Source organism: Salvelinus fontinalis, chromosome 8 (assembly GCF_029448725.1).
Source record: "Salvelinus fontinalis isolate EN_2023a chromosome 8, ASM2944872v1, whole genome shotgun sequence".
Classification (NCBI taxonomy): Eukaryota; Metazoa; Chordata; class Actinopteri; order Salmoniformes; family Salmonidae; genus Salvelinus; species Salvelinus fontinalis.
In genome coordinates this window covers 25,148,802-25,173,864 of record NC_074672.1, presented here as the reverse complement: position 1 = coordinate 25,173,864, position 25,063 = coordinate 25,148,802, and the positions used below count along the sequence as shown (strand labels likewise).

The 25,063-nt window shown below is 43.5% G+C and overlaps 3 protein-coding genes across 9 annotated transcripts in view; 2 read left to right on the top strand and 1 right to left on the bottom strand.

The window, feature by feature from the left end:
- The first annotated feature begins 17 nt into the window (after nucleotides 1-17).
- LOC129860953 (60S ribosomal protein L22) lies at nucleotides 18-2,711 on the top strand. Its single transcript, XM_055931921.1, has 4 exons — nucleotides 18-119; nucleotides 627-740; nucleotides 1,722-1,846; nucleotides 2,520-2,711. The coding sequence occupies exons 1-4, from the start codon at nucleotides 108-110 to the stop codon at nucleotides 2,662-2,664; spliced, it is 396 nt and encodes a 131-aa protein (XP_055787896.1). The 5' UTR covers nucleotides 18-107; the 3' UTR covers nucleotides 2,665-2,711.
- Nucleotides 2,712-5,792: 3,081 nt separating this feature from the next.
- Nucleotides 5,793-13,307, bottom strand: LOC129860951 (protein RCC2 homolog). Of its 4 annotated transcripts, XM_055931919.1 has the most exons (12): nucleotides 13,172-13,307; nucleotides 11,842-12,062; nucleotides 11,561-11,654; nucleotides 11,247-11,390; nucleotides 9,740-9,960; nucleotides 9,508-9,622; nucleotides 9,161-9,327; nucleotides 7,832-8,012; nucleotides 7,373-7,551; nucleotides 7,132-7,209; nucleotides 6,913-7,021; nucleotides 5,793-6,697 (listed from the first exon to the last, which is right to left on the bottom strand). In XM_055931919.1, the coding sequence occupies exons 2-11, from the start codon at nucleotides 12,046-12,048 to the stop codon at nucleotides 6,917-6,919; spliced, it is 1,491 nt and encodes a 496-aa protein (XP_055787894.1). In that variant the 5' UTR covers nucleotides 12,049-12,062; nucleotides 13,172-13,307; the 3' UTR covers nucleotides 5,793-6,697; nucleotides 6,913-6,916. The 4 variants fall into 4 exon arrangements, with proteins under 4 accessions (XP_055787894.1, XP_055787890.1, XP_055787891.1 ...); XM_055931915.1 differs by having other exon boundaries at nucleotides 5,793-7,021; XM_055931916.1 differs by lacking the exon at nucleotides 13,172-13,307 and adding an exon at nucleotides 12,906-12,997 and having other exon boundaries at nucleotides 5,793-7,021.
- The window catches only part of LOC129860950 (rho guanine nucleotide exchange factor 10-like protein), a 29,393-nt gene continuing 16,474 nt past the window's right edge, over nucleotides 12,145-25,063 (top strand). For 2 of the 4 annotated variants that reach the window (XM_055931913.1, XM_055931911.1), the window contains exons 1-7: nucleotides 14,585-15,093; nucleotides 17,935-17,998; nucleotides 19,480-19,764; nucleotides 19,934-19,961; nucleotides 20,609-20,673; nucleotides 22,827-23,126; nucleotides 23,215-23,354. In XM_055931913.1, the coding sequence (XP_055787888.1) occupies nucleotides 17,962-17,998; nucleotides 19,480-19,764; nucleotides 19,934-19,961; nucleotides 20,609-20,673; nucleotides 22,827-23,126; nucleotides 23,215-23,354 (855 nt within the window). In that variant the 5' untranslated portion in view covers nucleotides 14,585-15,093; nucleotides 17,935-17,961. Of the gene's footprint in view, nucleotides 12,206-14,584; nucleotides 15,094-17,934; nucleotides 17,999-19,479; nucleotides 19,765-19,933; nucleotides 19,962-20,608; nucleotides 20,674-20,902; nucleotides 20,969-22,826; nucleotides 23,127-23,214; nucleotides 23,355-25,063 lie in introns of those variants that run through there. The other 2 variants (XM_055931914.1, XM_055931912.1) reach the window with 2 other exon arrangements.

Here is a 25,063-nt window from a genome sequence, read left to right as displayed (position 1 = left end):
CGAACTCTGATGCCGTGATTGTATCGACTAGATCTGCGATTGATTCATCAGGCCAAAATGTAACGCACGCGCAAACCCAGCTCTTCCTTTCTGCTAAATTCTTCGCCATGGCTCCTGTGGTGGGTACAATCGCGTGTGGAAAATTGTTGAAATATATAAATTTTTCACACTTAAAACGGCTGTACATTATTTGTATAAATCGGGGCATATTTAGGAGGGCTTATGTAATCGTTAATCATGCTAAACAAGGCACTGAATTGGGTTTTGTTATTCACGAGGCCCGCTAAATTAGCAAGTTTTTTTGCTAGTTTAGCTGACGTTAGCTAGCCAGATCCACCACGTTGTAGCTACACAAAACTAGCTTAACATTTTTTGTTCGTTTTATGGTCAGCAGTAGTTTGATTAGTTAAATAACTAAAATATTGGTCTTATTAAGGAGCCACCTGACTAAAGCTTCCTCTGAATTAGGGATTAGCTAAAACATAGTTGATGTCTGCGGTAGTAGCGCGTATGGTGAACTAACGTTAGGTAACGTTAACTGTTAGATTCTAGGCAGCTAACTAAACGGAACAGCTACAATGGTAGTGACTATCATATTTTTAATTAGCTGTCAATCTTATCTGCAGAAGAAGCAGAGCACCAAGGGGTCCAAGGGTGGCAAGAAGAAGAAGCAGGTCCTGAAGTTCACTCTGGACTGCACCCACCCTGTTGAAGATGGCATCATGGATGCTGCCAACTTTGTAAGTAGTTTTGCAGTTACACTGACAGGTTTTATACCTGTGCCTGGTTGCAAGGAAAATTTAAATATTTTAGTTGCACAAACGCCCTTATTTGAAACCCCCTTTAGCCACAATCCTGAATGGTTTAGTATAAACTGAAGGATGGAAGGAGCTTATGAAATGACAGTTCATGGGATCGACATGTTGAACAGAATCGTCCAATGCAGCAGTTTTTTTTCTCTCATTATCAAATCATTTCTGGGTAACAATTATGTACAGTGCTGTGATTGTTTCTTTATAATTTTAAGAGAAAACATAGCTTCTTAGCATTGAGCAATTTCCAAAGCAAGAATTTTCGTTAGGACTATGGGAGTGGTCTTAAGTGGGGAGGACACTGAAAATGTGCTGTTATTAGTAGGTTTGGAACTCCTTATTGGTCTAACTAATTTACTGTCTAGTGATGTCACCAGGAAGGACAAACCACCATCCCACCAAAACAGGCTTACATTTCAGGCTGTCTTTTCCAACAACTCTTACACCTAAGTTTTTTTATCATCTTCACAATTTCACAGCATTATGCAAACCTCATCATGTGGAAATGTATATAAAACTGGGCCTTTAAATCTCAAGTGGGGTTTACACTAGCTAGTGACCTGCACAACAACACACAACTCAAAGCCAACTGTGTTTGCTGACAGAGCAAGAGACTAGTCGGTCACTCCATGAGCGACAGTTGGCTTTAGATCCAAGTGAAGGTGTGATGTCACTGATGTGCTCCAGCCAACAGGCTAGTTTCACATCCACTACACTGTTGTTTTTGTCGCACTGCTTTGCTTTATCTTGGCCAGGTCGCAGTTGTAAATGAGAACTTGTTCTCAACTAGTCTACCTGGTGAAATAGAAATATATATATATATATATTTTAAGTAATGTTGGGCAACTCAATCTTTTGTTGTTAGAAATTAGAAGTATATGCTTACACAGTATGTTTTAATGGTTAAAGGAGCAGTTTCTCCAGGAGCGCATCAAGGTGAATGGGAAAGCTGGCAACCTTGGTGGTGGTGTGGTGTCTATTGAGAGGAGTAAGAGCAAGATCACAGTTTCCTCCGAGGTCCCCTTCTCCAAAAGGTATGGTAACTGCACTGGCAACTCGGGACTGTAGTAATCAAATTGCAATGCAGACATTTGTGTATTTGTTCTTAAAAAAAAAAAACTTTTTGTCAAATGTCTTTCACCCAATACATTGTTTACATGTTCAAGCTATTAAAACTTTGGTAAATGCTTATGTCCTCACAAAATAATTGCTCATATGAATAATTGACTTACTTTTGCACTGATTATGATGGATAAGAGGCCCCTTGTTTTTATAGCCTTTATCAGTAATATTTTTGTTTAGGTTGCTGATATTGATTGTTGATATTGATGATGCCAATATTGAGTTTTGGCTATGTAGAATTCAACTTAATAATTCCCACTTAACCAACTCCCGAATGCTTTATGGCTTATCTCCTGCATCTGTCATGCACCAGTAACATTATGTGCATTGATATACACTGGCTGTGAACTGAATTCTCCCTCAGACTTCCTTGTTGAGTTTATCCACCCCTGCACATGAATACGCTAACCGCACGTGACTGCGCTACAGTATCATTCTTCAACCTTTGTGCTGTGTTTTTGTGATTCGTTGAGGTGTATAGCAAAAACATTAGCTTTACTAGGTTGTTTTGTATGTGTATTGCTTTGGGGAAAACATTGAAAGCCAAAGCCCAACCTCACACATCTGAATGCCATTTGTCTGCAGATATCTGAAATATCTGACCAAGAAGTACTTGAAGAAAAACAATCTTCGCGACTGGCTGCGCGTTGTGGCCAACACCAAGGAGAGCTACGAGCTGCGCTACTTCCAGATCAACCAGGATGAGGAGGAGGAAGAAGATGAGGATTAAACCTCCTGTCTGCTGGATTTTGTACATTTAATAAATTCTTAGAGTACTTCTTTTGTACTTCTTTTTCTCTATGGTGACAAGACAACGGATATGTTCACTAGGAACCAACAAAAGCAAATGGTCCAAAACAGGGTGGGATCTAGCTGAATTTGTCCAGCAAGAAACTCATTTTGCAGTGTACACTACTGAATACACCCTATCTGGGTGAAGATCAGTCAACGTAGTGTTGTGACAATGCAGTACATGAGATCAGGGATGGGCAACTGGGAGCCCTTTTTGAAGGCCATTGGATCAATTTGAAATTTAGTCAGGGTCTTGTATTATTGTAAGTTAGAACAGACAAGGTGCGATTTCAATGTGGTTGTGCATCAGCAGTTTTTCTGCTTGTCACCCCATGTTTTTTTTATTGGTAAATTAGTCTAGCGGCCATCTAAATTTAGTAATCATGGTTGAATTACCGGGAGGGGGGGGGCATTGATCTGGTTAGTCTCGGATATATTAAAAACGGCAAACATTTCTCCACCCTATGGTGAAGTTAGTGGTGAAACGGCTAATTTTCCTCCCTGGACGATTGCAAAATGAGTAGAATTGCAGGAAATTACTTAATTGCAACATTTTCTCTACGCTCTGTAGCAAAATGTGTAGAATTGCACAAAATTTCCTCCGCTGTCAAGGGGAGCTGCTAAAATGTTTAGTTTGCAATGTGGGCACACGGACCAGGCAAATGCAGCCCCACCAAAGTTGCCCAACCCTGCACTACATGAAGCTAGCCATTAACAAAAATCCAGAAGACAGTCAACCTACTGCTATGTTAATCCAGCATAACCAAATAAATGCTAAGTGTTTTAATAGTAAATTGGGCCACCGTGAGCCAGAATAGCTTCAAAGCACCGTGGCATTGATTCTACAAGTGGAACTACACTGCTCAAAAAAATAAAGGGAACACTTAAATAACACAATGTAACTTCAAGTCAATAACACTTCTGTGAAATCAAACTGTCCACTTAGGAAGCAACACTGATTGACAATAAATTTCACATGCTGTTGTGCAAATGGAATAGACAAAAGGTGGAAATTATAGGCAATTAGCAAGACACCCCCCAAAACAGGAGTGATTCTGCAGGTGGTGACCACAGACCACTTCTCAGTTCCTATGCTTCCTGGCTGATGTTTTGGTCACTTTTGAATGCTGGCGGTGCTCTCACTCTAGTGGTAGCATGAGACGGAGTCTACAACCCACACAAGTGGCTCAGGTAGTGCAGTTCATCCAGGATGGCACATCAATGCGAACTGTGGCAAAAAGGTTTGCTGTGTCTGTCAGCGTAGTGTCCAGAGCATGCAGGCGCTACCAGGAGACAGGCCAGTACATCAGGAGACGTGGAGGAGGCCGTAGTAGGGCAACAACCCAGCAGCAGGACCGCTACCTCCGCCTTAGTGCAAGGAGGTGCACTGCCAGAGCCCTGCAAAATGACCTCCAGCAGGCCACAAATGTGCATGTGTCAGCATATGGTCTCACAAGGGGTCTGAGGATCTCATCTCGGTACCTAATGGCAGTCAGGCTACCTCTGGCGAGCACATGGAGGGCTGTGCGGCCCCACAAAGAAATGCCACCCCACACCATGACTGACCCATCGACAAACCGGTCATGCTGGAGGATGTTGCAGGCAGCAGAACGTTCTCCACGGCGTCTCCAGACTCTGTCACGTCTGTCACATGTGCTCAGTGTGAACCTGCTTTCATCTGTGAAGAGCACAGGGCGCCAGTGGCGAATTTGCCAATCTTGGTGTTCTCTGGCAAATGCCAAACGTCCTGCACGGTGTTGGGCTGTAAGCACAACCCCCAACTGTGGACGTCGGGCCCTCATACCACCCTCATGGAGTCTGTTTCTGACCGTTTGAGCAGACACGTGCACATTTGTGGCCTGCTGGAGGTCATTTTGCAGGGCGCTGGCAGTGCACCTCCTTGCAAAGGCGGAGGTAGCGGTCCTGCTGCTGGGTTGTTGCCCTCCTACGGCCTCCTCCACGTCTCCTGATGTACTGGCCTGTCTCCTGGTTGCGCCTGCATGCTCTGGACACTACGCTGACAGACACAGCAAACCTTTTTGCCACAGTTCGCATTGATGTGCCATCCTGGATGAACTGCACTACCTGAGCCACTTGTGTGGGTTGTAGACTCCGTCTCATGCTACCACTAGAGTGAGAGCACCGCCAGCATTCAAAAGTGACCAAAACATCAGCCAGGAAGCATAGGAACTGAGAAGTGGTCTGTGGTCACCACCTGCAGAATCACTCCTGTTTTGGGGGGTGTCTTGCTAATTGCCTATAATTTCCACCTTTTGTCTATTCCATTTGCACAACAGCATGTGAAATGTATTGTCAATCAGTGTTGCTTCCTAAGTGGACAGTTTGATTTCACAGAAGTGTGATTGACTTGGAGTTACATTGTGTTGTTTAAGTGTTCCCTTTATTTTTTTGAGCAGTGTATATTGGCGGGATGCGACACCATTCGGTGGTGGAAAACGCTAAGGCACTTCCAGAATCTTCCTAAATTGTTGATCTGTTACAGCCATGGCATATGGTTTACATCAATTTCATGCTCATCAAACCATTCAGTGACCGCTTGTGGATGGGAGCATAGCTATCGTGATGGTCTGCCCAGCATTTTTACACATGACCAAGCATGATGGGATCTTAATTAACACAGGAACCACACCTGTGTGGCAGCACCCGCTTTTAGTATACTGATCCCTCATTTACTCAAGTTTCCATTATTTTGGTAGTTACCTGTACATCATGAATCTTAAGTATTTGGCAACTCGGAACCTAAGTAAGGTGTGATAAGCACATTTACTAATGGACATATGGCAGACAAGGCCTGGTAAGATGAATTAGAAGTGTGGCCCCAAATAAAGTAGTGGACATAGCCATCAGTATGTACAAAACAACTAGCCCATCTACTTCTCCTAGCAACTGCAAAATACAGTGGCTGATTGGTTATCAAATGTACTCACACCAACAGTAGTGATGACAAAATAAACTGAGACTATCAATAGCTAGCATTCCCTCCCCACTTGAAGTGGTGGGGGTAGGAGGCAAAAAACAGATGTAAGAAAAAAAAAAAAAATCAACCAATTTACATAAACCTTTATTACCATTTCCATGAAAAAGTTTCAAAATGTTGAACAAGATGTGGGTTCTGACCCAGACAAAAACAATGTTGCAATACAGGTAGACTAACAAATGAAAAGAAAATCCATCTTGATTTAAAACCAGGATATCCACTCATTGCATACACACTTTGTTGACCATTTGCACTAAAACAGAGGCATAAGACAAGTCCTCACAATCCACATTTCTGCTGGTTTTCATTGCCAAGAGTGCACAGTGACTACACCTGGTTTCCCAGGATAAAAAAAAGATGTCACTGAAAAAAAAGGCAAGAATGACAACAAGCAGACACTGGCCTTTGAGGGACAGTTACGCATCCTCAACACCAACATTTAATCATACAAATGAGACATAAAACCAAGGAATGTAACAGAAGTCAATGGCTGGAGAGCATCGACTTGGTGGCACATCTCAGATCCTGAATATGCTCTGACAGTGCACACCGATCAACCAGACACAAACAGTAACACTGCCATGGACTTCAAGAACAAAGTTTAAACTAAATTTTGCTATTGGTCTTTGGGAACAAATAACAAATGCAGTCACTCCATACCCCGAAAGACTGTTTCAAAAGGCACAGATATGGAGTGTTGGTCTTGAATTGATCCCTCGGTTGGAAATTAAAATCAGCCCAAAGAGGACTTTGATGTAGCACCCATTATTGTGAGGGAGACGAGGGCATTGATCAGTTCACAACTGAAGAATAAAAAGAGACAACATGAAAATAGAGAATGCTTCAGTGGACTTGCATGGGGAATGCAGGAGGATGAGTAGAACTCCTAGTGGAAGAATGTGTTTGGAGATGAGTGGTAGAGATCCTCTCTCCAGCTGTAGATGTCTGACGACTTGTGAGGATAGGGCGAATTCTGTCCAGAGTGGATTTGTTTCAGTTTTTGCAGCGCATTTTCTCTGAATTAACCTCAATCTATATAGGCCCGACTTGTTTTTCAAGGCGTATGCATACATACATACTCGTGAGAGCCCACCCTCCCCAGCCATCATGACTTACACAATTGACCTAGAGGGCCTCTGAAGTGAAAGCATAAAAAAACAAAAACAGTGAGAGGTGGCTGGACGATACCATATTAGAGTGTGCGTGGGTTGTACTCTGGCAGCTTCTTGAGCTTCTCTTGTTCCTGTGGAGTGTCCTGTCTGGCGATGACCAGGGAGTGTGCATATCCCATCACCACCTGCAACCACACCACAGTGAGAATGGGCCCAAACTAGTGAACACACAAATGCAGTTCCCATCTACAGAATGCATCATTGTGTTTATTCAGTCTCTGTTGCCGCTCCATACCTGTTCAGCGTAAACGCCATCCAGGCTCTTAACCTCCTGAGCAGTAGTGGAGGACTTGGCCTTGTTGTCACCGTAACCCTGTAACAAACACGTCATAATAGGTGGAGAACCTGGAACACGTGTGCCAATTCAGCAGTCTTTTATGAGCACACCAGCACCTTGGTATGTTTCTATAATGGTGTATAGCACCTTGGGGTGTGAGAAATGTGTTTTATACATACAATTAAATATTACGTCTTACCAGCTCGCCAAAGGTAGGAGAGGGTCCCCAACTGATGGTGCTGTCGTCTGCAGCGATAACGATACTGCTTTTCCCGCAGGCCAGACTGCGGACCTTCCAGCCACACAGGTCCTGCACGGCCTTGGGGTACATGGTAGATTCCCGCGAGGTATTTGTGACCCCCCAGAAAAACAGCCCCCCTGAACACAAAAGGTTAATAGCTTAGCTTCCTTATTAAAAACACCAGCATTCTGGTCAAGAGTTTCCAAATCGCGTAATGGCTAAGGCATTAGACTGACAGATGCTTGGTTCAAATCCTGGTTGGTGTACCCTTTGAAATCACTACAATATACATCAGGTACTTAGGGAAGTAACAGTATTATGGGTATAGTGGTATTATATTGAGAATAGGAAAAAAAAAAAAAAAAAAAAGCTATTCATTACTCAACATTCAAAGGAGTTAAGCACTGTGTACCATACCCATTTCATTGACAGCGAAGGAGCACTGGTAGCCAGTGTAGATTTGGGATGCCCCGCGCCCGGGGAAGTCAAAGAGCTTCACCAGTCTTGGCACCATCTCATCCTTCTGCTCTGTGTGACCCAGCCGCCCATAGCCACCAAAGCCCCAGGAAAACACCCGCTTCTGGGAATCCAATATCAGCTGGACACACAAAGTTCACACACTGACCCGAGTTAGCCTCGTGCAAACAAAACGTGGCAGAAAAAAAGGTATTTGTGAATTAACTACAGCCATTGAAAGTGAAAACACATTGAGTAGACTATCGCTTTCAATGCAGACTGGTACCAAATGTTCAGACCAGCTCAGCTCCTTTTTGGACCCAGATTTAAGGATCAGAATGCAAAGGTCTCCATCTGCAGGTTCATTAAATATGAAGGGAACGCTCTACATTCAGCAATTATGCAAAAGCAGAGAGTAGGCTCAGTTGGTAGAGCATGGCGCTCAGTTGGTAGAGCATGGCGCTCAGTTGGTAGAGCATGGCGCTCAGTTGGTAGAGCATGGCGCTCAGTTGGTAGAGCATGGCGCTCAGTTGGTAGAGCATGGCGCTCAGTTGGTAGAGCATGGCGCTCAGTTGGTAGAGCATGGCGCTCAGTTGGTAGAGCATGGCGCTCAGTTGGTAGAGCATGGCGCTCAGTTGGTAGAGCATGGTGCTTGCAACATCAGGGTTGTGGGTTCCATTCTCACGGGGGACCAGTAAGGAAATGTATGTACTCACTGCTATAAGTCGCTCTGGATAAGAGCATCTGCTAAATGACTAAAATGTAAATGGTGGGAGGGGACAACTAATGTAAATCAACATTTTGGCTAAACGCACATTTCTAAAATTCACATTTCTGTCTGATGGGGGTAATTGTGGCAGTAGGGATCAAAGCCTGTATTCATAAAGTGTCTCAAAGTAGGAGTGCTGATCTAGAAACAGGTCCTCCCTGTACATGTAGCCTTATTATAATCTTAAAGGCCAAACTTTTTTGTGGTATCCAATTGTCCCATCGCTGCAAATCCTCCCTACGGACTCGGGAGCCATGAGTCCTCCGAAACACGACCATGCCAAGCCGCTCTGCTTCTTGACACACTGCTCGCTTAACAAGGAAGCCAGCCGCACCAATGTGTCAGAGGAAACACAGTCTAGCTGGCGACCAAAGTCAGCTTGCAGGCGCCCAGCCCGCAACAAGGAGTCGCTATAGCACGATGGGAGAAGGAAAACCCGGTTGGCCAGACACCCCCACACAGGCCCTCAGCATTCCTTCTCTAAGACAATGAATATAGGGCCTGGTCTTTTCTCTCCTCACCGTGTGATTGCCTCCGCAGGCGACATCTCGAACCACCACGTTGGGTACGGGCGTCACCTGGCCATCCTTACTCTTCTCGATGAAGATGGTCACGCGACGTGCAATGGTCTCACAGTCAAACTCAATGCGCTGGGCGCGGGCAATGAACTTTCCATCAGAGTTGTGTCCTGTGACCCAAAACACAAGGTAAAAATAAGCGCCACATCAGTGTTTGATTTGGAATGATTTGACTGAGTCACTGTGCTGCCATTTTCCTCTTCAAATAACAACTTTGGTTAAAAAAAATAATAATAAAAAAAAAAAAAAACTTACATCTGTCCAGTACTACTAGTTAGTTAAAACCATACCTAGCTGGCCATACTCTGGGCATCCGAACGAGTAAAGGTTCCCTTTGCAGTCCACCACCATGCTGAACTCTGCCCCACACGCCACCTTGACCAAAGGCTGCCCGTTGTACTGGATCTGAGCGGGGCAAGGAGAAGCTTCAATAAACACAGGCTCATTAAGTGGCCATATTAGACCTATAATAAAGCAGCAACAATAATGAGGCAGATGAATAGAGAGGTTTATGTTGCTTACCGGGGCTGGACTGAGGACTGCATCAGTTTGGTTCCCCTGGCCCAGCTGACCCAGTTTGTTCTCGCCAAAAGAGTAGGCGGTGCCACCCTCAGTCAATGCCAGGGTGTGGTTGCGTCCACAGGCTGCAGCCACCACCACCTCGTCTGCGAGGGCCTCAATCAGCTTTGGGGCCTCTAGGCGCTTAGTGTCCCCGTGACCCAGCTGACCCTTTTCATTTCGACCTAACAGAGGCAGAAGGTAGAATGATTGCATCTGAGATATAGATATACAGTACATTCAGACCCCTTGACTTATTCCACATTTACAGCCTTATTCTAACATGGACTACATTACATTTTTAAACCAATCTTCACACAATACCCCATAATGACAAAGCGAAAACAGGACTAGAAATGTTTGCAAATGTATTAAAAATAAAACAGAAATACCTATTTACATAAGTATTCAGACCCTTTGCTTTGAGAGATGAAATTGAGCTCAGGTGCATCCTGTTTCCATTGATCATCCTTGAGATGTTTCTACAACTTGAATGTGGTCCACCTGTGGTAAATTCAATTGATTGGACATGATTTGAAAAGACACACCTGTCTATATAAGGTCCCACAGTTGACATCAGAGCAAAAACCAAGCCATTAGGTTGAAGGAATTGTCTGTAGAGCTGCGAGACAGGATTGTGTCGAGGTACAGATCTGAGGAAGGGTTCCAAAACATTTCTGCAGCATTGAAGGTCTCCAAGAACACAGGGGCCTCCATCATTCTTAATTAAAAATAAGTTTGGAACCACCTAGACTCTTCCTAGAGCAGGCCGCCCAGCCAAACTGAGCAATCGAGGGAGAAGGGTCTTGGTCAGGGAGAAGACCAAGAACCCGATGGTCACTGACAGAGCTCCAGAGTTCCTCTGTGGAGATGGGGTAACAATCCAGAAGGACAACCATCTCTGCATCAGTCAACCAATCTGGCCTTTATGGTAGAGTGGCCAGACAGAAGCCACTACTCAGTAAAAAGGCACATGACAGCCAGCTTGGAGTTTGCCAAAAGGCACCTAAAGACTCAGACCATGAAACCAAGACAATGCAAGAGTGGCTCAGCCAGAGCCCAGACTTGAACCCGATCGAACATCTCTGGAGAGACCTGAAAATAGCTGTGCAGCGACACTCCCCATCCAACCTGACAGAGCTTGAGGATCTGCAGAGAAGAATGGGAGAAACTCCCCAAATACAGATGTGCCAAGCTTATAGCCCGTAATTGCTGCCAAAGGTGTTTCAACAAAAGTACAGAGTGAAGGGTCTGAATACTTATGCAAACGTGATCTTTTTATTTGTAATAAATTTGCAAACTATTCTAAACACATTTTTGGCTTGCCATTATTGTATGTGTGTGTGGGGGGGTTGAAAACAATTAACCATTTTATAAAAGGCTGTAACAAAATGTGAAAAGTCAAGGGGTCTGAATACTTTCCAAATGCACTGTATATAAACTACAATCTATTACAGTACAGCGTTCCTACCCCAGCTCCAGAGCTTTCCCTCTGTGGTGATGAGGAGGCTGTGGGCAGCACAGGGCCCAGACACCACACTGCTGACTTGCACGTCATTCAGGCAGCCGTAACGGTGAGGACCCCACAGGTTCTGGCCTAGGTTCCTGAAGGCCGCTGCGAGACCACACACACGAAACAACTGACTTCAATACTGCAGTCAATTAGGATGATTGCTTGAATAAAAACTTCCAAAGTAGGTAGCACCAGTGCTATTGAGGGACAGCTTTGAGTCTGGAGCCTTGCATTACGCAATGTTTTCATTACAGGACTTGGCAGGGTTATACCTTGTGCTTTCGGAACCTCTTTCCTTCCAATGAGATCCCAGTTGGTGGCTCCGAAAATGAGTAGTTGACCTTTGACTTTAGGTAAGTCAAGTTTCTACAAAAATGACACAGATCAGTGTTTTAGATCAGTGGCTCTTTTTTTTTAATACTCTGCATAAGCACTCCTTATTCATTTGACTAATAAAATATCTAGTCACATTAACCACAAATCTATAGTCACAAACCCCTCTTTTGGTGATCTGAACAATTTGATTTGACCTCATGCAGGTCAGGAAACTTACTATTTTTTCTTTGATGTCGTCAGGCACAGTGACTGGTTGAAGGCCTGACTTTGCAGCAGGCTTGCCAGGTTTCTTTGTGTTCTCCTGCTCTTCATAATCATCAAACTCATCATCACTGCTGAACTCCCTTTCCTTCTTTTTGCCTCCTGCCCTCTTCCTCTTGATCCCACCATTTCCAGAGACTTCAGTTACCTTCTTGCGTGGCATGTTTGTAAAGGTATCTAGGGGGGGGGGGGGGGGGGGGGGGGGAGTGCGTGGGAAAAATAAAACAGACATTGTGATATCAATGAAGCAGGTAGCTTAGTGGTTAGAGCATTGGGCCAGTAACCGAAAGGTTGCTAGATCGAATCCCCGAGCTGACAAGGTAAAAAGCTGTCGTTCTGCCCGGGAACAATGCAGTTTTATTCCTAGGGCGTCATGTTAACTGACTTTCCTAGTTAAATATTTAAAAAATCAATACCGAAATCAAACTCTTGCTACGCTGAACTGATGACATAGCAATTTGCAATGCGTTTGAACTTGAGGAAGACATGTAAACAGTCAAATAAAACTAAGCATAAATGGCTTGTCAATTAAACGTAAATTTAAGATTAAAGACTAAGTTCAAGTATACAAGTAAAAGCCACCTATGCTAGCAAAGATTAGCCATAGCGGCTCGCGGGTTAGTTAGCATTCTTGTCCGCATTTCTTTGTTGTCAACTAGCTAGCATAATCAGTGGCTACTAGATAGTTGCTCAAAAAAAGGGCCTGTTAGCAAACATACCACTAGCTAACGTTAGTTAGCTACGGGAAATGACAAATAGCCACACAATGAAGGTTTACTGGACTTTTAAATGAATTAACTAGCCAACTGTGCTAGCTAAGTAGCTAGCTAGCGTAATCTAGCAATCGATTTCTAAATAAAGACAAACATTGGGTAACGTTAGCTAACTAGTTGCAATACACCAAATTAAAATACTTTCTCCCGCCCCCCCCAACTGTAAAAGTTGAAGGTGAGAAGGAAATTTAGCAAAACCTTTTGGCTTCAGATAATCTTGCTTCTAAACGTTAATTCGGTTACTAACGTTAGAGGGATTTCCTAATTCTGCGGCTGTCGTGCATCTGTCCGTCTTACACGTTTTTTTGATTGATTTTAAACAATAGAATCTGCAGTCTCCGGCTCTATGAAACCACGTGGGTAATGCCTTACATTGGTTACATTATCTAGTTACAGTCGGATAATGCTAAATGGCATAACTTGTGAAATACTTACAACTTTCCCTTTTGTATATTGGCTGCTGCATGCGATTAAAGTTGTAAAATATAGCTAGCTATATGTTTCAATGCTTACCTGGGATTCGTTGTGGATGTCTGGCCTATAGGTCTTTTGATTGATGGTCTTTTATCGTTATGAGTCCTCCCTCCTTTTTGTCTGTCTTCTTTGTTAAAATGTAAATATGTGCGGAGACGTGACATACCGGCCGGTACTACAAAACACATGGGACTTAGAAAATGTAAAGAAAACTACAACCCATTAAATTACCAAAGTATTATGTCGCCCTCTTGTGGTGGGGGTGTGAATACCATCCATGAGTGTAACATGTTTTACAAATGCAAATTGTATACAGTATATATATATTTTTGGGGTATTTTATTTTAAATGTAATCTTTATTTAACGAGGCAAGTCAGTTAACAACACATTCTTATTTACAACGACGACCTACCCCGGCCAAACACGGATGACGCTGGGCCAATTGTGCACTGCCCTATGGGACTCCCAATCACGGCCGGATGTGATACAGCCTAGATTCGAACCAGGGACTGTAGTGACGCCTCTTGCCCTGAGATGCAGTGCCTTAGACTGCTGGGCCACTCGGGAGCCCTCTATATAAGATAGAGCCACAGATAAAAGGAGACTTAGTTCAAACAGTTATTTGCCAGAGCTAATTGCTCAATGTCAGTGAATTACATACTTTGTAACTGTTCATTTCAACAGCCTGACCCTGACACTTTGTTTGGTAAATTTAGGGATGGGGTATGTGAAATGTAACCACTGAAATTCAGAAGGACTGAAAGTCCATGAGCTGGCATGATCTTTTGAAATATATTTGGAGCTATACATTTTAGACAATGTATAAAAAAATAGGGCAATTACAACCTTAGATTTTTATAATAGGTTAAGTTTAGTGACAAAAGTATAATGAGTTAATACATTGTGCCTGTGTAACTTAGTAAAGGCCTATAGGTGGCAGTCTTGCCTCTGACATCTGACAATGGTCGAGTTTGTTTTCAAGTCGAATCAAATTGTATTTGTCACAAACCCGAATACAACAGGTGTTGGTAGACCTTACCGTGAAATGCTTATTTTACAAGCCCTTAGCCAACCATGCAGTTCAAGAAAGAGTTAAGAAAATGTTTACTAAATAAACTAAAGTAGAAAATAATAAAAAGTAACACAATAAAATAACAATAATGAGGCTATATACAAGTGGTACCGGTACCGAGTCAATGTGCTGAGGTACAGGTTAGTCGAGGTAATTTGTACATGCCCCGGGTAGGCGGAGTTTGCTCATTTTAGACAATTCCATTGGTCCTTAAGAAACATCTCCACTCACGTGGGGCACCGGGCCATGCAAAACGAACTCAACCATTGCTCTCCAGGGAGGGTTGTAGATGTCCTCTGTACAGTCTACTCTCACACAGCAGGGTTAGTCCTGAGCTTCTGGCTGTAACCAAACAAAGGCTGTCACTAGTTGCTGCCCCTACACTAGGATCAGGAAACTCTCCTCTCTCTATGCTTTAGCGCTCAACCTCCCTCCCTTTTCCTCCCTCTTCTCCCGCAGTGCGTTAACCGGCACATCCCTACACTAGAAGCATAAATGCGCTCAACACCCCACCAGCCAATCAAGAGCCGGTTAACGCACTGCGGGGAGAGAGGGAGTGAGAGCACTAAGCATACAGAGAGGAGTTTCCTGATCCTAGTGTGGGAGCAGCAACTAGTGACAGCCTTTGTTTGGTAAGAGCCAGAAGCTCAGGGCTAACCCTGTTGTGTGAGAGTGGACCGTACAGAGGACATCTACAACCCTCCCTTGATTTATCTTCAAGGGAAGGGGCTTGGTCATCAAGTCAAGTGAGGCTATTAGGGATGGTGCAGACTCGACAAACTAGCTTCGTTGTTAACACTTGGGGGTGTGCAGAGGAGAGTCCTTGGGATTAGGGGCTGGAGGAAGGCTTTCGGCTGGCTGGTGGCTATCTTTACAGAGAACAAGGAGGTGAGATCTCATTGTCTTTGGCTGTCCATTACACTCCGTTTCTCTGCATCATCACATTGCAACAAAGCCTGGACCCCAGTATGGAGGATGGGGAGGTGTGTGTGTTGGGGGGTGACCTCCACATTTCAGGAGAGTGACCTGGTGCACTTGATAAGCTTACAGTGCAACCCATTTTGAGGAGAAGTGCATTCTGAAAGATTGTAGATAACAAATTCTGTAATACTGCCCTGGGTTTTTAAATGCCTGAGGTTGACTCCTTTTGACTGCTCGAGAGAGAGAGAGAGGTGTAAGTATCTTCTAAAATATCCAGTGGTTTTACCTAGGGAGATAAGTCTAGGTGTAATGATATATAGTACAACAGTTTCATATATTTTTGTCTTTGGATGGGATGACATGGTAAACTTTAGTTTGCAGCACCTGCTATAAGAACAGCTATTACCTTTATTGATGCATGTGGTCTGTCACATGCTCTCGTAAAGTCTGGGAAATGTCATGTGTGGGCATATTTTGTTGCAATGTTATGGGGTGCATTTTGAAATGTAATACTCAATTGCTGGTCATAAAATGATGCAGATTCATTTTCATTCCCACAGTATTGTCTGACTCTTATGTTTGATCAAGCAGAACTGACTATTGCATAGTAGTCCAATCTCTTGTCCCTGACTAAATACATTAACCACCCTTATTACTTTAAATACCAACACAACTAATCTACTAGTTGAATATAGTTATAGATATCAATATTAAAAGTGACACATGTATGCACTGTTAAAACTTCACTGTTGCTGCTGCAACACATGTTGTCAGTAGTTTTTACATGCTTTCTTGCTGCAGTGGGGCAGTGATGTTTGCGACATACATCCCCGAAACCTGGGATAGAGGTTTCGATTGAGTAATGTCCTTGGTGTGGGAGTATGGAGTCAGTCACTGACTGGGGTTCCCTTCAGCCAAACAATCCATGCGCTGTTCTCTGTTCTCAGACTGACTGTAGATCAGAGGTTTCTCTCCGCTGGGGTCTATTCATAAGACCGCTCCATCTATGGGCGTCCTTCTCCCCATAGCCTTGTGAATTATTCATCAAAGTTGCTTCCCAAATGGCACCCTATTATCTATATAGTGCACTACTTTTGACCATAGCCCTGTGGGCCTATGGTCTCTGGTCAAAAGTAGTGCACTATATAGGGAATGATATTCCATTTGGGACACAGGCCAGGAATGACCCTCCCTGGATTGTGAGAGCTAGAAGTTCAATACGCCCCCTCAAACAGCACGCTGCTACCACCTTCATTTATCAGAGTGTTTGCATTCAGCTACAGCCACTAGTTTTTTTGATAAGCGTTCTTTGAATGAAGCCCTTTGACCACAGTGTAGGTGTGTCTTTAGAATTAAAAGGTCCACCGAGTTGGGAGCCATTTTGATTTGTTAATCATTAATGAGGAGCATTTATGATCTTTCATGCCTGAGATGATAGTCATCCTGTGTTATGATGTGTTTATAGTTTCTGCCTGCCTTGCCCAGATCACGGTTGAGTGAAGTCAGTCTGTACTGCATGTCTGGATCTGCCACACACATCTGAAGAATGTAACACACGCAGGTAGCCAGTGGCAGAACAGTCAACTGTGAGCAAGCAGGGAACTGTCGCAAGGTGTACGTGTGTGTTTGTACTGTACATATACACTCACCGGACAGTTTATTAGGTACATCCGCCCATTCACGAAAGTGGATCACTCCTACAGACGTGGCTTGTTATATAAAGCAGGCAGACGGGCATCAAGGCATTCAGTTACTGTTCGACTGAATGTTAGAATGGGCAAAACGAGTGACCTTAGCGACTTTGAGTCTGGTATGATTGCCGGATCCAGTATCTCAGAAATGGAAGCCCTCCTGGGCTTTTCACGCACGACAGTGTCTAGGGAATGGTGCTACAAACAAAAAACATCCAGTCAGCAGCAGTCCTGTGGGCGAAAACAGTTTGTTGATGAGAGAGGTCGAAGGAGAATGGCAAAAATCGTGCAAGCTAACAGGCGGTACACAAACAGACAAATAACAGCGCAGTACAACAGTGGTGTGCAGAACGGCATCTCGGAACGCACAACTCGTCGGTCCTTGTCACGGTTGGACTATTGCAGCACACGACCACACCTATCAGCTAAAACCTAGAAGTTGCGGCTCTAGTGGGCACGCGATCAACAACACTGGACAACTGAATAGTGGAAAAACATTGCCTGGAACATGACAGCAAGTTCAGTTTACTTGAGTGGCCTGCGCAGTCCCCAGACCTCAACCCAATAGAGCATCTTCGCAGCATGAATGTACCGCCGTCCAATCTGCAGCATCTGCGTGATGCCATCACGTCAGTATGGACCACCATCCCTGTGGAATTTTTCCAATACCGTGTAGAATGCCCCGAATAATTCAGGCTGTTCTGGGGGCAAAGGGCGCTCCGACCCGGTACTAGATGGGTGTACCTAATAAACTGTCTGGTCAGTTTAGTCTCCACATAGGCTGTCTTCTTAAGTGTAGGTTTGAGGTTGAGAGAGGTGAAGTGTCAACTATTACAGACCATGTGAGTTAAGAGTTTCGTCACCATGAAATCCAGCAATGTACTATGTTACCATAAGTCAGTGATGTAACATTTATGGATATTTGTAAGAAAAACTAACTTTTATGCTGAGACTTTCAAAAAGGTCATTATGAAACGGCCCCAAAAATCCAATGGACCCAAAAGTCCAATGGCCTAAAAAAATCAATATTGGAGCAAATCTGATATTGACATTTTGTCACATCGTATCAGGTTAAAGAATGTTCTCAGTGATTCATTGGGTTGGTTTGTTTTTACAGAGGCTAATGTGACCACAGAGAACACCAATGGCTTCTCTACCCCCCCCAACCCCTCCAACCTCAGGTGAGTTTCTACTTTCGTCAGTATCAGTATGTGTGCTGTAGATTTCTGCCTTACAAAGAGGAGATTTAGGTAAAATCTTATTAAAACACAGTCATAAATAAAACAAGAGTTATGGGGACTATTCTGTAACAACTCCCCATTTATATACAATTACAAAGCAATTAGTACTATGTAACAGAGGCAGGTGATAGGTGGTTCAGGTTGTAGTAATGTACATACTGTATGTCCATGTGTGATAAAGGATTTGTGAATCTATTTGGGCTTCCTCAAGCCGAAGTTCCATCTGAGAAGCATTCCTTGCAAACCCTATTTGGTAACAATGTGGAGACAAACATTGACTTGTGAGTTTTACCATTAAATTAGGTCAGCAGCCACACAGTGACATAGCAGTGGCAGCAGCAGTACTAGTGTTACGTGCTACCTGAGGAATCTGTACACTCAAACATAAACAAGGAACCTGTCCCAGACAAGCAGAGATAACATCCTGGCAGCTAACAGGCTACAGTCTGGAGCTACTTAATCCCTTCAGGGCTAGGGGAAAAGGTGAGAGCTCCCGGCATGGGGCCTTAGCCTACTGACCATATGCTGCGTCAGAAGGACTCCTGCTGCCACCCGGGCCATATGTCTCATGCCTTATACCCTCCACACGAATGCCTATTCTCAGCAGGTGGATATGGGCAGTTAACATGCACTAGCCAGAGCAATGTTAGGCCCTGACATGACATGCTTCTCTTTTAGGTAGGTTCATTGCTCCTATATTTTTTTTGTGGCATGAAAGAGGATGGCCATCAACTTTGCATCAATGTACCTGTTCAAGTTGAATAATTCTTTCGACACGGTAAGGTTTAATGGAGCAGAATAACAGTGCGTGGCGTGTCAGTTAGCCACTGTCATCTACAGGGCCAAGAGTCCAATCAATTGAATTTACCACAGGTGTACTCTAATCAAGTTGTAGAAACATCTCAAGGATGATCAATGTAAACAGGATGCACCTGAGCTCAATTTCGAGTCTCATAGCAAAGAGTCTGAATACTTATGTAAGTAAGGTATTTCTGTTTTTCATTTGTAATATATTTGCAAAAATGTCCAAATACCTGTTTTCACTTTGTCGTTATGGGGTATTGTGTGTAGATTGATGAGATGTTTTATTTATTTAATTTATCTTAGTATAAGGCTGTAACGTAACAAAATGTGGAAAAAGGGAAGGGGTCTGAATACTTTCCGAATGCACTCTACACTGTAAATGCTGTTGCAGACCTCAATCTTCCCAATACTTTGCCTTAGTGTGAGTACCTCATTTAGACCTACAGTATTTGTTGAGAGAAATGGCTGATCAGTAATAGTACACTGACAACATATGAGATCACTGCAGTGTTTTGGAAATAATGTGTTGTCTCCGGTATGATTTAAGATGCATTGTATAATTGTAATTTGTAACAGCACGTCTCATTTTGTTTAACTTTCTCCCCTCATGTTTCCAGTGCCTATGTCCAACAGGGCCTCTAAGATGGAGGATGATGAAGAGGAAGGTATGAAGTTTGACTTTGACAACAGTGACGAAGAGTGCAGTACGACACCAGCAAACTCTGTCTCTGCCATGGCCAAGGGCTTTGAAGCCACTGTGATGGCGGGGCTTGCATCAAAAAGGAACACAATGGTCCTTAGTTCTGCCCAAGACCCAACAGTAAAGCCAAGGCTCAATGGATGGCCGTCTGCTGGAAAGGAGGACCAGAGCATGCACTCACTCCCTCATTCCAATAGCTCAGGTGAGTCTGTCGCAGCATGGTCATGGTCCCATTGGTTCTCATTCATAATTGCTTGGGTGAGCTCTGCCATGCTATCATAGATAAGCTTGTAGAATGAGACTGCTATTGACTGCATTGTTTTTATCTAGGTAATAACTTAGTCTAAACGTGTATGTTTAATTTTCCACAGAGATGGCTGGAAGAAGGTCTCCTGAGGGGTAGGATATTTACCTTTTATATCTATAATGACTTATGATTTAAACTGTATAGACGAAACCCATTCATATATTTATTCAAACACCTTATCTGTAATATCATCACAATTTCTTCGCAAACTTTGTTTCAATTGGGTAAGAGCAGAAGTTAAACAGTAGCAGATGTTCTCATAAGTTACTAGAGATCATTAACTCTGAGGAGAATATAGTCACTTTTACTGCTCAATGTCACAAACACTATTGATCAACTTAGCTATACAATGTTATACAGTACAACACAATGTCCACTGTATTGGGGCTCCCGAGTGGCGCAGCGGTTTAAGGCACTGCATCTCAGTGCTACAGGCGTCACTACAGACCCTGGTTCGATTTCAGGCTGTATCACAACCGGCCTTGATTTGGAGTCCCATAGGGCGGCACACAATATGCCCAGCGTCGTCTGTGTCAAGGTTTGGCCAGGGTAGGCCGTCATTGTAAATAAGAATTTGTTCTTAACTGACTTGCCTTGTAAAATTATAATAAATGAATACATTAATTGTCGTCTGTGACATCAATTACTGCTCAAATGACATCTCCCCTTAATTAACCACCCGTGGCAGCAGTGTCACTCCGAGATGTTTTGATGCCCATATTTGTTGTCAATGTTTCAGCCACTCTGAGCTGGGAGTGTCAGGAGACACAGAGGGCTCTGGGAGAAGAAATGGCATTTATGAAGGTAAGGGACACTCTTGAATGCTTTGTTCAAATTGTAGGCCCAAGGCAGTACATGTACTGTATAATATGATTACACTCAGAAGTAACATCTGACTTTTCCTTGTTGTTTTATAGTCTATTGAGACCACTTTCCCTGGTAATTTGACTTTGAGTGATACAATGCCATAAGCCAGTACACATTGTAATGTTCGCTCCATATCTAGCCTTATCTCTGTCAATGCCATCTCCAGCAGGATATATGAATGAGTGCTACTACACCCCTATCTTAAAGGCTGACCACATAGACACTCAGACAGGTCTGTGACCCTCTTTCAGCAGGGCTGTGGTGTCACACATTGTGCGCTTCCCTACTTTTAGAATCATACTGAGTCACAAGTAGCACGATCACTGTACTTGTACACAGCCAATCTGTAAATAGCACACCCAACTACCTCATCCCCATATTATTACTTACCCTCTTCCTCTTTTGCACCCCAGTATCTCTACTTGCACATCTATCACTCCAGAGTTAATGCTAAATTTAAATTATTTTGTCTCTATGGCCTATTTATTGCCTACCTCCCTACTCTTTTACATTTGCACACACTGTACATAGATTTTTCTATTGTTTTATTGACTGTACGTTTGTTTATGTGTAACTCTGTGTTGTTTTTGTCGCACTGCTTTGCTTTATCTTGGCCAGGTCGCAGTTGTAAATGAGAACTTGTTCTCAGCTGGCCTACCTGGTTAAATAAAGGTGAAACAAAAAATAAAAATGTGACATCAGCACTGCATGGGGCACCAGCCCAGAATCACACTTAACCAATCAGATCCTTATCCATCCAATGGAAATGGATGGCTTATCAATCAATTGCAGCCAAATCAAGGCTGTATTAATCAAGTACAGAGTAATCATTGCTCTAAAACAGAGACATCTATTTGAGTATAATAGTACATGATGGGCTACAAATCCCTGCATAGGCAGTCTCTCTTTCTCATAGGCAGAGTCTCTCTCTCCGCTTTGTGTGTGCGTACGCATGTTTATGAGAGATCTCAGTTGCATGTGTGATTTCTCCCGTGTGTGTGTGTGTGTGTATATATATGAGATATCCGGGTTCCACATATGTGTGATCTCAGTGGTGTGTGTCCTCACAGCAGTGTGTGCATTATTTGTTCAGTTCAGGCACCGTATGGAGCCACCTCAGCCAAGGAGTGGTTCAGTGTGGTCTCAGAGCTCACTCTGCGACTGCATAAAGGTATATTAAACACCAGACTAGTCTAGTTTAGCCACCCTGTACGTGACCCACAGTCTAAGCTCCTCTAGTTCGTCTTTCTTGGTCATGCTTTTTATTTCTTAGATATCCCTAGGTATACAGGTAAGTGTGGGTTAAAGTTAGCAGAAAATAGACATTGCATTGTGCAAACCTCATTATTGGATATTAAACATATTACACCCCTTGGCAAACTGAATACTCCCTAATATAAATACAAAACATGTGCTGTAGAGATAGATATACAACTGGACTTCTTACAGGGGCCAGAGATCTGTCACTTTACATTTCAGCCACCTTCACCTCTGTAATGGGAGGGTATTTATTGACCAGGACATGAATCTTATTCTTCATCGATAGGGCATACTTTTCCACACGGAAACAGGCTTTCTCTCAACGCTGAGAGGGCCATAGCTAATTCACCCCTCACTAGTCAGGCTCGTAGGGATGGTTGAGATTTTCAGAGACTCCTGTCTCTAATGCTCTTGGTGCCGGGCAGAAATGCATGTGCGATACAGCTGCCTTCGGTCACCCTGCAGATTCCTGCCAGCATAAATACTTTCCCTCAGACGCCTCACTTTGGTATGTGACGTCCTCAATGATGATAATGTGCCATGATTGCATACTCTGCAGAAAGTGGCCCACGATACCCATTGCAGAGGAAAATCCAGTGGGATTGTACACCAGATTGACTTGCCTCTGCTCTGTCTCTTCTAGTAACCTTGCTTTGGTAATCTTGTAGTAACCTTGAATGTAGTCTATTGGCCTACTACCCACCATTTTAGTCTGGTTACTTTGCTAGTTACTATGTTTACGGCAAAATAAACATGGGAGTGGTAGTAGTGCCCAATTGAGCCTTTTAACCAATTATCTTAGGTTGGAATGGTGCACTTCTCTCTTCCAGGGAAACCTCCCCCTATTCTTGATGTAGGAGGTCCAGGTGATGCAGCAAGTCCTGAAAATGAAAATGTGTCTAGTCCGGAGGGCCTGCAAAGTCCAGATGGTCTGGCCTGCACAGACAGCCCACCCAGCCCCACCAGTCCCGATAACGTCATGATCGATCCGACCCTCCGCCATGACATGACCAACTCGACCAGCCCTGATGACATCATCATGACTAGTCCAGAGGCCATCTTTAGGACCAGTCGTCCAGAGGTCATCTATGATGACGTGCCCTGTGAGAGCCTCCTCTCTCCTCTGGAAGGTGGGGACTCTGATACAGTGGTGTGTGTGTGTTTGTGCATGCATGCATGTTTGTGTGTGTGTGATTAATGTCTCCCCTGTTGTGTCAGATGACATCTACGAGGACGTCCAGAGGCCAGAAAGCCATCATGGCACCAACAACGGTTGGAGCGACAGTGAGTTTGAGAGCTATGATGAGCAGTCAGACAGCGAGACCAAAATACCCACTGTTGCCCGAAGCAGTAGTAAGGTAAGCCTCCTGTCTTGTATACTCCACTCTGCTGCTTTTGCAATGTCTATATTATGTGTTGTATTTGTTGTTCAGACCTTGTTGCTCAATACTTGCTACAATTATGTGGAAGGACCACCAGAGGGCAGGCTGGGCTCACAGATAGTAATGACACCCAAGGATGTCTGTTGAATTAAAGTAGGCATTGTGTCTGATGCTATGTCTTTTCCACAAGATGTCAGTACTATGTCGGCTCGCATATATTGAGCTCCAAAAGTGTTGGGACGGTGACACATTTTTTGTGGTTTTGGCTCTGTACTCCAGCGCTTTGGATTTGAAATGATACAATGACTATGAGGTTAAAGTGCAGACTGTCAGCTTTAATTTGATGATATTTTCATCCATACCAGGTGAATCGTTTAGAAACTACAGCACTTTTTGTACACAGTCCACCGATTTTTATGGTACCAAAAATATTGGGACAAATTCACTTATATTTGTATTAATGTTGTCAAAAGTTTAGTATTTGGTCCCATATTCCTAGCATGCAATGATTACATCAAGCTTGTGACTCTACAAACTGTTGGATGTGTTTGCTGTTTGTTTTGGTTGTGTTTAAGATTATTTTGTGCCAAATAGACAATAATGGTAAATAATGTATTATGTCATTTTGGAGTCCCATTTATGTTAAATGAGAATAGAATATGCCCAAATATCATACCACCAAGACATGCTAACCTCTCGCCATTACAGTAACAGGGGAGGTTAGCATTTTAGATCATACCCCCAACACATGCTAACCTCTCACCATTACAATAACAGGGGAGGTTAGCATTTTTGGGGGGGTATGATATTTGTGCATCTAACTTTCTCACTCATCATTATTCACGATTCATTCAGAACAATTAGTAATCATGGACCAGTCGTCCACATTCATGGACCAGTCCACAATCATGGACCAGTCATCCACATTAATGTAGAAATGTTTAGAAACATATTCTATTCTTATTTACACAATGCATTATTTACCATTTAATTTATATTGGGCACAAACTAATCTGAAACACAACCGAAACAAACTGCAAATGCATCCAACAAGTGACTATACAAAGGTACACTATATTGGGCGGCAGGTAGCCTAGTGGTTAGAGCGTTGGACTAGTAACCGAAAGGTTGCAAGATCGAATCCCCGAGCTGACAAGGTAAAATCTGTCGTTCTGCCCCTGAACGAGGTACACTGTTCCTAGGCCGTCATTGAAAATAAGAATTTGTGCTTAACTGAATTGCCTAGTTAAATAAAGTTAAAAAAAATCTATATATATATACACATACACACGTACAGACACCCCTTCAAATTAGTGGATTCGGCTATTTGCTGACAGGTGTATAAAATCGAGCACACAGCCATGCAATCTCCATAGACAAACATTGGCAGTAGAATGGCCTTACTGAAGAGCTCAGTGACTTTCAATGTGGCTTTCATAGGATGCCACCTTTCCAACAAGTCAGTTTGTCAAATTTCTGCTCTGCTAGATCTACCCCAGTCAACTGTAAGTGCTCTTATTGTGAAGTGGAATAGTCTAGGAGCAACAACGGCTCAGCCGCGAAGTGGTAGGTCACACAAGCTCACAGAACGGGACCGCTGAAGTTCGCAGCGTGTAAAAATTGTCTGTCTTCGGGTTGCAACACTCACTACCGAGTTCCAAACTGCCTCTGGGAGCAATGTCAGC